The following is a 13,250-nucleotide window of genomic DNA, read 5'->3' as shown; positions in this document are numbered from 1 at the left end:
GCCTTACATGTTTCACAACGGAGATTATTCGTGCAAACAGCAATGAAAACTTCGTATCAACATAATGATCACCCAAAATAAAAAAGTTTTTTTTTTCTTTTGTCTTGCATTAAAAAGGGCAAATGTTGTCCCCGTGAATTAACTTAACTCGTTCCAATATGTAATCTCGTATTTACATTGAGTTTTATGTAATATTTATCATCTAATTTATACTTCAAAAAAATAAAGAATGATAAAGACTAAAGATTCTAATCTAGAACCTCTCAAAAATCATTAACACTCAAGTTTTTTTTTTTATAAGCATCATTAACACTCAACTCAAGTGATTGCCTTCCCAACTCTTATTGATGCTGAGGACCTTGATATTTATTTTTGGGTGGGCACCAACCTGCACCCACCAATTTATTGTTCAAAGTGCTTACAACTTAGAGCATGTTACCTCTTGCAATTGAGGGTGATTGAAACACTTTATGAGGTTTGACGGGACTTCACCGGATTCAAACTTTTATGTGGTTGGCTACTCAAGACCACATTCTCACCGATGCTCGTAGGAGCGAGTGGAGAGTGTAAATTTCTCCTTTTGGGAGTTCATAACACGCGTAACAACAAAACACTACTTAAGCAATGCCTAAACAGACAAATGGGCTCGACCACCACATGTGGGAATTTAAATTGAGATTAACATTACAGGCTTTCATCCACCACAACCAGTGTGATTTGACTTTATTTAACATCTGATGAACTGAAGACTCTTTAGCTTTGAATACTCTATTATTCTGCTCATTCCACACAACCAAAATAGCTGCAAGAAAGAACGGCGAGCTCACGGACCACCCGAATAATGAGTAAACTGAATAAAACGGTCTTGTAACATAAACGAATCAGTCGAGAATAAACATATTGGGATTTTGAAAGCAATTACCCGTCTTATTTCAAGAAATTAGAATGTCAATATTCAACATATCGTTAGAGAAGCCAACACTTGTGCAAAATTTCTTGCAAAAACAATGGATCCAAGCAATGTATTGGTTGGAGAAATTGGAACCAGTCTCCCTCTCTCATGGAATTCTTACTAGTTAACTTTAGTTCTTCTTCCTCTCGTTTGCCTTGCCTCTAGTTCTTCTTTTGTACAAAAAAAGTGCATCATGAAGGAGAAACAGAAATATGAACACCCTTTGAGCAATAAGGCAAATCTAAAAGGAATAGGTCTATAATTGATAATGTAAATATTTTGTGCAAATTATTTTTACGCATATATTGAATCAAAACACAGGGTGTAATTATCTTTAGAGATATTTTACAATTATTTTTTATAAACTAAGAACATAATGACAAAAAAAAAAAAAAAAGACATCCCACATCATGTAAACTTCATTCCTCTATCAAGTTCTCTCATAAGAAAGAAGAGAAAAATGAAAATGGCAACAAGATGGGAGGGCCAAATCGTACTCAATAGAAAAATAAAACAAAACAAATAAAAAGGAAGGAAAAGGCAAAAGCTATATAGTTCAAAAAGTTGGCAAACCAAATCTATTTCTAAAAAATCCTTAATATATTAAGGCAAGATACTGTGCTATACACAATTCAGCGCCTAAATCATCTCCAAATCCCGCCTAAATCTATCCTGCCTAATTAATTGTTTTCACATGCAAGTCCCCTTTTTTTTTTTTTTTTTACAAAAGAAACTCTCCATGTTCCAACCATTGGGTTCCACTTCTGTTTATTTTTCCAACATAATATCCCTTCAACTTTTCCTCTGCAAACGTTCTCCTCATATATACTTCAGGAAAAAATGTTAACATACGCATATGTGGCATATCCTTAATATATTAAGGCAAGATACTGTGCTATACACAATTCAGCGCCTAAATCATCTCCAAATCCCGCCTAAATCTATCCTGCCTAATTAATTGTTTTCACATGCAAGTCCCCCTTTTTTTTTTTTTACAAAAGAAACTCTCCATGTTCCAACCATTGGGTTCCACTTCTGTTTATTTTTCCAACATAATATCCCTTCAACTTTTCCTCTGCAAACGTTCTCCTCATATATACGTCAGGAAAAAATGTTAACATACGCATATGTGGCATATGTTAAGGAATCAAAAATAAAAATTATGTTTTAGAATTTGTGCATTTTAACTTTTCAAAAATTAAATTTTTTGTATTATTAAATGTTGAATTTCTATATTAAGATATCTTAACATGTGTCTTATATGCACATGTTAACAAGACCCGTAAGTCATTCGTTTTTTTTTTCTTCCTTTCTTTCAATTTAAATAATTCTATTATTGCTCTCATTCACATCAACCATATTGATCTTAGTACAATCCCAACCCAAAGTCTAAGGCGGTTTTTATTTTATTTTTAATAAAATTTTATTTTCAATTTTATTTTTCATATTTTATTATCATAATATTTACTTTTTACTCATGACCAAAAACATATATTGACTTACCCGCCAAAAAATAAATATATATATTTACTTTTTGCTAAAAATGGTAAGTCTATTTTTCGAACTATTTTTTTAAAATTTAATTTATAAACATTACTGGTATAAAATTATTTTACACATGTATCCAATAATCTATTGACACATCATGTAATTTGTTTTAAAACACATAGCGTGTTCCATCAATTTGTTCTACCATAAAAAAATTTCCTTTCATATATGTTATTTTCTTTTTCCCTTCCAATAAATAAATCATTAATATATTAAAATAAAATACAACTTAATTTGCCATCCGCCCATCTCATCAAATAATATGAAATATCTAAAAAAAAACGATATTTTTAACAAAAAACAGTACACTATATAAAAATATTTTTAAAAAGAAATAAAACAAAAGGGTCCTTAATTAGTTATTTTGTGCAAGGTTTCAATTCTTTAGATTTAATAAACAGACAAAGCTACAAGAATTGTGTCCACAAGGATTTGGGACGGGAAAAATGGTAATCACATTTTGCGGCAGTTATGTATCAAATGTTTTTCTTTTATTCCATAATTTCAACTAATAGATTTTAGTTACAGCCTCTCATAACTGTTTAATTATTCTAAAGTAATTCAAATGTTGTTTTTATATATAATTTTTAATATATATCTCAATGTCACATAAAAATATAACTAGACTATTTTAAAATAAAATGTTATTTTCAAATTCATAAATTTATAAAAAAAGAATTTCATAAATTTGTAACAAAATACAATCTCCATGCATAATTTGCCCGGTGCATCGCACGGGTAGAAATACTAGTCGTCACTAAGGAAGTGAGACAAAATATCCCACCAAAAGAAACCTCTAAATTTTATAATCATGATTGGATAGCTTATAAGCACAAACATTACCTTCTCTAGTCTTCACCGACAATCGAGTCCCAAAAAACTATCATATAATATCCATTTATTACGAAGGTCCCATGAAACGATATAGGGTCTGTTCGGCAAACCAAACAAGTTAGCTTATAATTTATGTCTTATGGCTTATAAGCTAAAAGACCTGTTTGGTAACAGTCTTTTCAGAAAGAGCTTATAGCTTATTTTACTGACATATAGCTTATTTTCCAGAAGCTATTTCAAGTAGCTTCCGAGCTTATAGCTTATAGCTTATCATTTTTTCTTCCAATTTTGCCCTTATAATTTTATCTTAAATACATTTTTATTCTTAAAACGTTGCTGTAAATACCCCTATATCATCACCGTTTTATTTTTATACTAGTATTATTGTATCATTACTTTTGATTTATCCTTTTATATATATGTTACTCCGTATAAGGAAATTGCTTGTTATACGTACCTATATTTGTTATAAAAACCTAAAAAATGTTAAATAATTTTATTTTTATAAAACCTAAAAAATGTTTTTTTACGCAATTTATTTGTTCTAAAACCTAAAAAATGTCATGTTTAATCTTTTTTATAAAGTATAATCATTGAAATGAAAATAAATTTAAAACAAAATTTCAAAAAATAAAATTTAATTTAATAATATATAAATGATATATTAAATTAATAAAATTAAATAACTAAAGTTGAAGTATCTTAAATATTAATTAGATATAGAATTTATAAAAAAATTACAAGAGGTTTTGTTATATATTAAGAATGACCTTTTATGTCATTTTACATTTATCGGTCAGTTCAACCGCTAATTTTACCAAACACTTCAATTAGTTTATCAGTCATAAGTCATCAGTCGTCAACTATAAGCTATCAGCCATCAGCTATAAACAATGTTAGTTGTCTATTTTTATTTATTTTTAAATAATGTTAGTTGTCTATTACTAATATATTAAAATCGATTACTACTAAATTTACTAATTTATCCTTAGTAGTTTTAATCACGTTCCAAGTTTGATATTCTTCATGGTAATTTTACTAAAAAAATATTTAAAAAAATTATAGAAAGAATATATGATAAATTCAATAACAAGATGATATGCTTAAAAATATGAATAAAAGAGAAATAAAACAGAACAATCTATATGCTTAAAAAAAATGAATAAAATAGATTATAGACAGGAACAAAACAGAACAATCTACATGCTTAAAAATAGGAATAAAAAAATTATAGAAAAAAAATAAGATTGGTTACAAGAAAGAAAAAAAAGATGAATATGCATAAAAATAGAAATATAGAAATAGAAACATAAACAATATTTTTGCAAAAAAAAATAAAGTAATATTTTTCGTAAAAAAACATAAACAATATTACTACCAAATTTACTACTAACTATCAATAATAATATAATAAAGTTATTATTATAAAAAATATAATACAATAAAGTTAATTAATATCAAATTTACTAAATTACCCGAAATATTCTTAATCAAATTTCTAATTTTTTATTAAAAAATATACACGGGACCATTATTTATCACTGATACATAAAAAATTGGATAATTTATTAATTTAATAAGTTTTATAAGAAATAACAAAATAGATTTACTTATATTTTAACAATATTATATAACAAATTTTTAATAATTTTATTTTCAATAAATTTTTAACTTAATATAATGACAAACTTAAATATTGAATAAAAATCAATAGACACGTGCGAATGCACGGGTTTTTAACTAGTTAGTATAACAATGTTATATTAATTTTTTCTCATTTGACATGACTTGAACACTGAACCTACTGTTACTTAACCTTCCTCCTTAACCTTATGCAATGTTTATATTATGAAGGAGTAATATGATTATTATTATTATTATAGGAAAAAATGTCCATAAAAAAAAAAAAGGAAAACTGTACATTTTTTTTTATGCAAAAAATGGAAAAACTGTACATGAAATATGATGAAGTGATGAGTCGGTTTTTCAAAACCGAGAATTGTGCAGTGAGAAGGAAAACCCTTGACCGACTCTGCAACAAAATGGGGAAAAATAAGAAACCTAATAAACAACAACCACCACCTCTTCGTCTTCTTCTTTATTCAAGAAACAACCGAGTCATGACTCAACTCAGAGACTCTCTCCTTTCTCAACTCACCGAACTTCATCCTACTTTACCCCCTTCCGTCCTCACTCGCCGCTCTTCCTTCATTCAATCTCGCCTTCAAAACCTTTTCCATTCCTTTCATACCCCTACTCACCCCCCTTATGCATTGGTCAGTATCTCTCTCTCTCTCTCTCTCTCTCTCTCTCTCTCTCTCTTCAATCATCTACATTGTCAATTTCGAATTCAATTTTGTATATATTGATGTGCATTTTTTATTGTAGATGATAAACAGGGCAATTGTGGAATTGAACGACCAGAATGGTTCGACGGAGGAGGCGATATCGGGGTTTGTCAGAAGAGAATACGAGGATTTACCGTGGGCTCATTCGAAGATTCTGAGTGTTCATCTGAAGAGATTGTGTCAGGTTGGGGAGCTTGCGTGTAATGAGGATGGAAGGTATGTGTTTCCTGGTGGTGAAGAAGAGAAAGAAGGGGGTAAGGGTAGTAAGAAGAGGAAGAGGGGTGATAGAAGGAGTAATCGAATGGCTATGTTAGATAGTAGTGTTGGGACTGATGAGGCTTCCACAGAGGTTAGTGAGAGTGATCAACATTCAATTGGAAGTGTTGAAAAGGAAATTCAATGCTTGGAGGAACCAAATGAAGAACTAGAACAAGACTCACAAACTCAGGTATGTATTTTGCTGTTTTTCGATTTTTATTTCATTTGATATTTGATAATAAAGGCCTAATTTTGTCTCATTAATTTGAGTATTTGGAAATATGAATCACATACATACACCTCTAGGATTAGACGCGTGTTCCATATCTTCTTTCTTTGCTTCGACACACATTAAACACTCGACCGACACATCTATGGGGTTAAAGATGAGTTGAAGCAAAATCAATGATGACCAATGAGGGGTTAAAGGTGTGTTGAAGCAAAAGCAATGATGATCAACGAGGGGGTTAAAGACATTAAATTTGAATTAGTGTTGTTAAACGGAGGTTATAGTGGTACTAAGAGATTACACAATGACTTGTAGAGGAAGTTATCATCTTAGGTAGTTATCTAGTTAGTAAGTTTTGTAACAAACTTATCCGCCTTTTTTCTTTTTCTTTTTTCTTTTGATTTTAGTAGATATACTTGGTTAATTTTGATGAAATCAAAAGGCGAAACAAGAAATCATGTTCAAAGTTTTCTGAATATGATTGAAAATCAATTTGAATCTAAAGTTAAAATTGTTAGGACTGGTAATGGTCCTAAGTTTTCTATGTCTCAGTTCTTTGCCTCCAAAGGCATAATTCACCAAATTAGCTGTGTAGAGACACCAAAACACAATGCTAGAGTAGAAAGAAAGCTCCAACACATTTTAAAAGCTTTGCTTTCCAATCTAACTTAGCTAAACAGTTTTGGTCTTATGCTGTTATTCATAATAAACAGGATTTCAAGTCCAATTTTAGAAAATAAATATCCATATTTTCTCATTCATCATAAGTCTCCTGATTTAAATGAATTGAAGGTTTTTGGTTCATTATTTTTTGCTACAACTCTGTAAAATCACAAAACTAAGCTTGGCTCTGTTAGATAGTGTTGGGACTGATGAGGCTTCCACACAGGTTAGTGAGAGTGATCATCATTCAATTGGAAGTGTTGAAGAACAGATACAAGTACAATCTGAAAAGGAAGTTCAATGCTTGGAACCAAAAGAACTAGAAGAGTCACAAACTCAGGTATTTTGCTGTTTTTGGTTATTCATTTCATTTGATATTGATAAGGTCTAATTTTGTCTCATTGTTTCGAATATTTGGAAATATGAATCACATACACCTCTAGGATTAGGAGCGTGTTCGACATGCGTCATTGTTTGATATTTGATAGATATGTGGCTGATTACTCAAACAAGTGTCCCCATCTTTTTCTTTGCTTCGACACATTAAACATTCCCTGGACACATCTATGGGGTTAATGATGTGTTGAAGCAAAAGCAATGATGATCAATGAGGGGGGTTAAAAACAGTAAATTTGAATTATTCTTGTTAAACGGCGGAATTTGAACAAATTGCTATTTTCCCGCGATATGCTATTTAGTACAAAATGTTGTCAAATAGTTGCACTATAGCACTGTTGTGTAGCAAAATTTGAACAAACCGCTATTTTCTGATTTGAATACATCATCTTTAGCTTTTTCGTAGTAGATAGATGAATGAAGGTGATTGGTGAAAGACTATCATATCTTATTTTGTATTTTTTTTTCTCTTGGTAATGAAACAAACTGCTCAATTTAGATCTTTTATAGACAATGTTCATATTTTATTTAAGGGTCTTGCTAATGGCACATGTCAAGGAACCCAAAAATAGAAATTGCACATTGAAAAAACAATATTTTTGATTTTTAAAAGTTGAATGCACGACTTTTAAGACGAATATTTCTACATTCCCTTAACATGCCCCCTTAGCATTTGTCTTTATTTAATTATTATAATAAATAAATATTTATCAGTATCAATGTCCTGTGTTTTGAGATTAGCAGCATCAACATGTCTGTCTCCGTATTGTGCCAGGAGCACATGTCCGAGTCTGTGTTTCATTAATGCAAATTTTGCTATGTTATCAATGCTCAGCATTCCATGCCTCTTTTATCATTAGTTTGTATAAGCTGCATCTGTTTAGACCGTTTGGTTTAGTAAGTAGATTTTTTTTTTAGAATGAATATTTACTGTTAAAATTCATTTGGTGCAGATGGTAAGTAACAGAATTTGTGCAGAAGGGTCACCGGAGTGCATGATATCTGCAGGTCCAGGAATAGAATTATCATCACCAACACAGTTGCAACCTCAAATATCCGCTGACATTAATACAGATGTAACAGCTGCATTAATTTCTGTGAATGTAGATGATGACGAGCTTCCTCAGGATTACAATCAAGGAAATACTAATGGAAACCTTGATGAGAACCCAATATCCGAGTGTCTGGAACTGATACAACCAAAGCGAAAGAGAGGAAGGCCTTGTAAGTCAGAAACTGATGCAAATTGCCAAGAGGACTCATCGCTGCTTAAGCAGGGACCAAAGAGAAACAAGAAGAAGCAGGAGGGTCTAACTAGAAGTCGAGGCCCTCGAGGGAGGCCTCGTAAGGTAATTCAAGATACTGAACAATGTGAAGAGAAATTAAAGGAAAAAGAGGAAAAGTTAAAGAAAAAAGAAGATAAGTTAAAGAAAAAAGAAGAGAAGTTAAAGAAAAAAGATCAAGGTAAGTTGTGTCGTCGTGAAGAGAAATTAAAGAAAAAAGATCAAGCTCAATTATGTGATCGTGAAGAGAAATCAAATACAAAGTATCAAGCTAAGTTACGTGATCGTGAAGAGAAATTGAATAAAAAAGATCAAGCTAAGCTGCGTGGTCAAGGTCGCGGTCGAGGCCGCGGTAGAGGTCGAGGTCAGGGGAGGCATCCTAAGCCCAAGGTATGTGATACCATAGAAGTGGCACCACCTGCTGAAGCCACAGCCATGTGAAGTTCAATGTAGATGTGGATTCAGGCCTCTTAAACAAAACCAGATTTAAGTTGCTATTTCACTTTGCACGTGCATGAAGTTTGGAAACAAAATCCACTTGGAAGCAGTCATGGCAACAGTCTGGTATGTCTCAAAAGGTCATAGATTTTACCTGCTCGGTTGTTCCTGATTCTAAATCTCCGGTACATAGATTTGCTAGATGCTAGTTTGATTGGGTTCTTATAGCTAATTGCATATGTCCTCTTTTGACAATGGATCTGTATTATTTTTCTGATAATTAGTTCTGGTTGTTAGTACTTCCGGAGGAATTCTATCAGATCTTTTGTTGTGTTTATATTAGCTTTACGACTCTGGCTTAGTCTTTGTCAGTGACAGCCATCTTTGAAATTCAGTTGGCTTAGGAACAAGAATGCTGCTTAGGATTGCTAATAGGCCAAAACATTTTTGATAATTATGATCCATGACCGACATTGACAGTCACAAATTGCTACGTGTGTATTAAATTTTTTACAGTTAAGATGCATTAAAAGATTGATTTGTCTATATCAATAAGGACTAGAGGTAGGATATAAGATTTGTACCAAAAAAAAAAAAAAAGGTAGGATATAAGATTTGGTTTATGCAAGTGAAGTTGGCAATATACGCGATGCACCTCCCAATACTAGGGGGAAGTTTTGGAGAGGGGTAGGTAGGAATTGATTAATCAGCTATTAAATTATAAATCTACTTACAAATAGTTAATAAATTGAAGTACCAGAATGTGGTTGGTTTTTGATTAAATTATATACAAATTATTGAATAATATACATAGCTTTTTTTTGTTGAGGAAATTAAATATAGTTTTGTTTGAAGAAAAATTAAAGACTTGGTAAGCAGTGCTTAAATTAAAACAGTGATAATATATTCAATGATTATTTACAATTTACTTGCATTCAAATTTCAATGTAATTAGTATATTTTTTTTAAACGACTAAAGTTAGTAATATATAGTTAATGTTAGTATGTTTTTCTTAAATAGAATTTGAACTCTAGTTAGTAGTCCTTATACTTTAACTTTTTTAACTTTTAGTTCAAAGTTGAGATATCTAAACTAGTACAACTTTTAATGATAAAATTGATGTTTCCAAAGTCATATTTGCCGGCTAGCCAATAGGGAGAGACAAAAGACCCACGCATCACATGTGGTTCATAATTTGTATTTCTCCAAATCCAGCTTTTATACCCAAAGTTTCAACTCTTTCACTACTACTATCTTTTGTAGATTGCATACTCATACAATAGATTAGATGAAGATGGAGAACATGTCAATCACCCTCTTCATCAACACCCTTATTTTCTTCTCATTTTTACAGTATCAGAGTTCTCTCTCACTCTCAGATTCTTCAACATCATTTCCTAAGGAAGCCCTCCCCACAAAATCAGGTTACCTACCAGTAAGTCCCAACTCCAATTCCTCCATTTTCTACACATTCTATGAAGCACAAACCTCCACCTCACCTCTCTCCCAAACCCCACTTCTTATTTGGCTTCAAGGTGGCCCTGGCTGCTCCTCCATGCTCGCCAACTTCTACGAACTCGGACCTTGGCGTGTCACCAAATCACTCACCCTTGAATCCAACCCTGGTTCTTGGAATAGAATATTTGGTCTTATCTTTCTCGATAATCCCATTGGAACTGGCTTCAGTGTAGCCACAACGCCACAAGAGATTCCAACTGACCAAAAAGGCGTCGCCAAACACCTTTTCGCTGCTATAAAAAGGTTTGTTCAACTTGACCCTGTTTTCAAATACCGCCCTATTTATATTACTGGTGAAAGCTATGCTGGAAAATATGTTCCTGCAATTGGGTACTATATATTGGAGAAAAATGCTAAGTTGAAGGACTCCGAGAGAGTGAATTTAGCTGGTTTGGCAATTGGTGATGGACTAACAGATCCTGTAACCCAAGTTGTTACTCATGCAGCTAATGCTTATTATGTTGGATTAATCAATGAGAGGCAAAAGAAAGAGTTGGAAAAAGCTCAACTTGAAGCTGTTAGGTTGGTCCATAAAGGGAATTGGAGTGAGGCAGCTGATGCTAGAAACAACGTGTTGCGTTTGTTGAGTGATATGACAGGGTTGGCTACTTTGTATGACTATTCAAGGAAAGTTCCTTATGAAGATGATTTGGTTCAACAGCTCTTGAGCATTGCTGAGGTGAAGAAGGCTTTAGGGGTGAACGAATCGTTTGTTTATGAGGTTTGCAGTGATATTGTTGGGGATATATTACATGCTGATGTAATGAAAAGTGTTAAGTATATGGTGGAGAAGTTATTGAAGGAGAATACTAAGGTGTTATTATATCAAGGTCAGCGTGATTTGAGGGATGGTGTCGTACAAGTCGAGGTTTGGGTGAAGACTATGAAATGGGAAGGGATTGTTGAGTTTTTGAATGCTGAGAGGGAGATTTGGAAGGTAAATGAAGAGGTAGCTGGGTATGTACAAAAATGGAAGTCTCTTACTAATGTTGTGGTTTTGGGAGCTGGACATCTTTTGCCTACTGATCAATCTCTTAATTCTCAAGCAATGATAGAAGATTGGGTTTTGGAAAAGGGTTTGTTTGGAAGTGTTTCGTACCCAAATGTATCCACAAATTATGTACATGATGTTTAACTATTTGTGATTCAACTTGAAACTTTCCTTATTCAAGTTTAGATTTGAACTAAATAAAATTACTTGATTTGAGGAAGCTATTATGATGAGGAGGATTTTTGTTCCTGCAATTGAGTATTACATATTGAAATGGACAACCAACTTGCTTGTTTAATATCAAAATAGTGAATTTGACTGTGTTGTTGTGTTGAGACTTGAGAGAATAAGTGAGCGAAGTACAAGTGATTACTCATGCTAAATGATACCAATCTTTGGGGTGTTAAACATATTATAATTGATGTTTTGAGTGCTAATTTCTTATTTCGTGGCTAAAGTACTTAAACCAGAAGCTTGAATGCCACTGCAGGAACTTGGTTCTAAAGTGAACGAACAAATTTTTTTTTTCCTTGGGTATTTAGGTGCTCTAAAGTGAGAAAAAATGTGGATTTATTTATGGAAAATGCTAAAGTGTGCCCTCGGGGCATTGGTTAAGGCGTTAAGCATATTAAATAGAAAATTTATCTCAAAATACATGCATTCAATACCTCAAAAGTATAAAAAGTTGTCTTTTTAATATTAATTTTATTTTTTATTTCCTTTTTTGATATGCTTAACAAGTGCCTCGGGGCACTGTTTAGCATGACCCTTTATTTATTTATTTATTTTTGTGTGTTTTTTTTTTACAAAAACAAACTCAATGCATTTTATTATTCAAAATGTTGTGAATACAATGAGGTATCAAATTATAAATATAACGACTAGTCTTAGAATAGGCCGTCCTAGCTAAGGTGTGAGCGACATTATTCGCTTATCTTTTGACAAACTTAACATCAAAGTTAGGATATAATAGTAACAAAGAACGAATACTAGAAATTATAGAACAAAATTCCGAGACACCAACATTCCTAGAAAGAATTGCATCAACAACTATTTTTGAGTCCTTTCAAATATGACATGGGTGAAGCCTCTTTGGAGTGTTTCACATATTGCTTTTTTTTTTTTTTTGAAACAGCATATTCATAAAACCACCTTAGGTACAAGAAATACATAAGGAGGAAAACAGGTTAAAACCTGAAAACAAAACAAAATCTCACAAGGAGAAACCACCTAAAACCAAAACCCCTTACAGCAAAAACAGAAAGCAGCACAAACACTAAAAACACACCAGAAAACTAAAAGCAGCAGGAAAACAACAAACAACTCCAGAAAAAACCCCGCAACGCACGGCAAACACATCACCGCCGGAAACAATAACACGGTTCCTGCTGCCATTCGTATAGTAAACAAGGCACAATCTTTAAGCGATGAACACTCCACCTCCACGACATAACTTTCACCTCGTCAACAATATCAATTGGTTCTTTAATAACATTCTTAAAAATCCTGGCGTTCCTTGCTTTCCATAAAAACCACAGCGTCGAATGCCAAATTAGAAGGAATCCCTTACGCACCTTTTTATTCGATGAAGCACCAAAAAACCACAGGAAGAGACAGAAAAAATCAGGGGGAATACTAATATCCAATTTTAACCACTTACAAACCTCCCTCCACACACTTTGAGCATGGTCACAATGGAGCAAAAGGTGTATCCCAGACTCTGGTTTAACCGCACACCAGACACAATCAAGGTTACCGGAATTATGAACCACTCCTCTACGAAGCAAATTT

The 13,250-nt window shown here is 32.5% G+C and overlaps 2 protein-coding genes across 3 annotated transcripts; both read left to right on the top strand.

Moving 5' to 3' along the window:
- Positions 1-5,337: 5,337 nt before the first annotated feature.
- Positions 5,338-9,713, top strand: LOC123907291 (golgin subfamily A member 6-like protein 22). 2 transcript variants are annotated; one of them, XM_045957490.1, is made up of 5 exons: positions 5,338-5,610; positions 5,723-6,130; positions 7,059-7,172; positions 8,182-8,236; positions 8,336-9,713. In XM_045957490.1, exons 1-5 carry the CDS (start codon positions 5,377-5,379, stop codon positions 8,950-8,952), a joined length of 1,428 nt encoding a protein of 475 aa, XP_045813446.1. In that variant the 5' UTR covers positions 5,338-5,376; the 3' UTR covers positions 8,953-9,713. The 2 variants fall into 2 exon arrangements, with proteins under 2 accessions (XP_045813446.1, XP_045813445.1); XM_045957489.1 differs by having other exon boundaries at positions 8,182-9,676.
- Positions 9,714-9,838: 125 nt separating this feature from the next.
- On the top strand, positions 9,839-11,679 carry LOC123907290 (serine carboxypeptidase-like 50). Its single transcript, XM_045957487.1, has one exon. The coding sequence runs from the start codon at positions 10,239-10,241 to the stop codon at positions 11,601-11,603; it is 1,365 nt and encodes a 454-aa protein (XP_045813443.1). The 5' UTR covers positions 9,839-10,238; the 3' UTR covers positions 11,604-11,679.
- Positions 11,680-13,250: the final 1,571 nt, after the last annotated feature.

This window comes from Trifolium pratense, linkage group LG2 (assembly GCF_020283565.1).
Source record: "Trifolium pratense cultivar HEN17-A07 linkage group LG2, ARS_RC_1.1, whole genome shotgun sequence".
Taxonomy (NCBI): domain Eukaryota; kingdom Viridiplantae; phylum Streptophyta; class Magnoliopsida; order Fabales; family Fabaceae; genus Trifolium; species Trifolium pratense.
The sequence above is the reverse complement of the archived record's forward strand: the minus strand, read 5'-3'. Positions and strand labels throughout refer to the sequence as shown.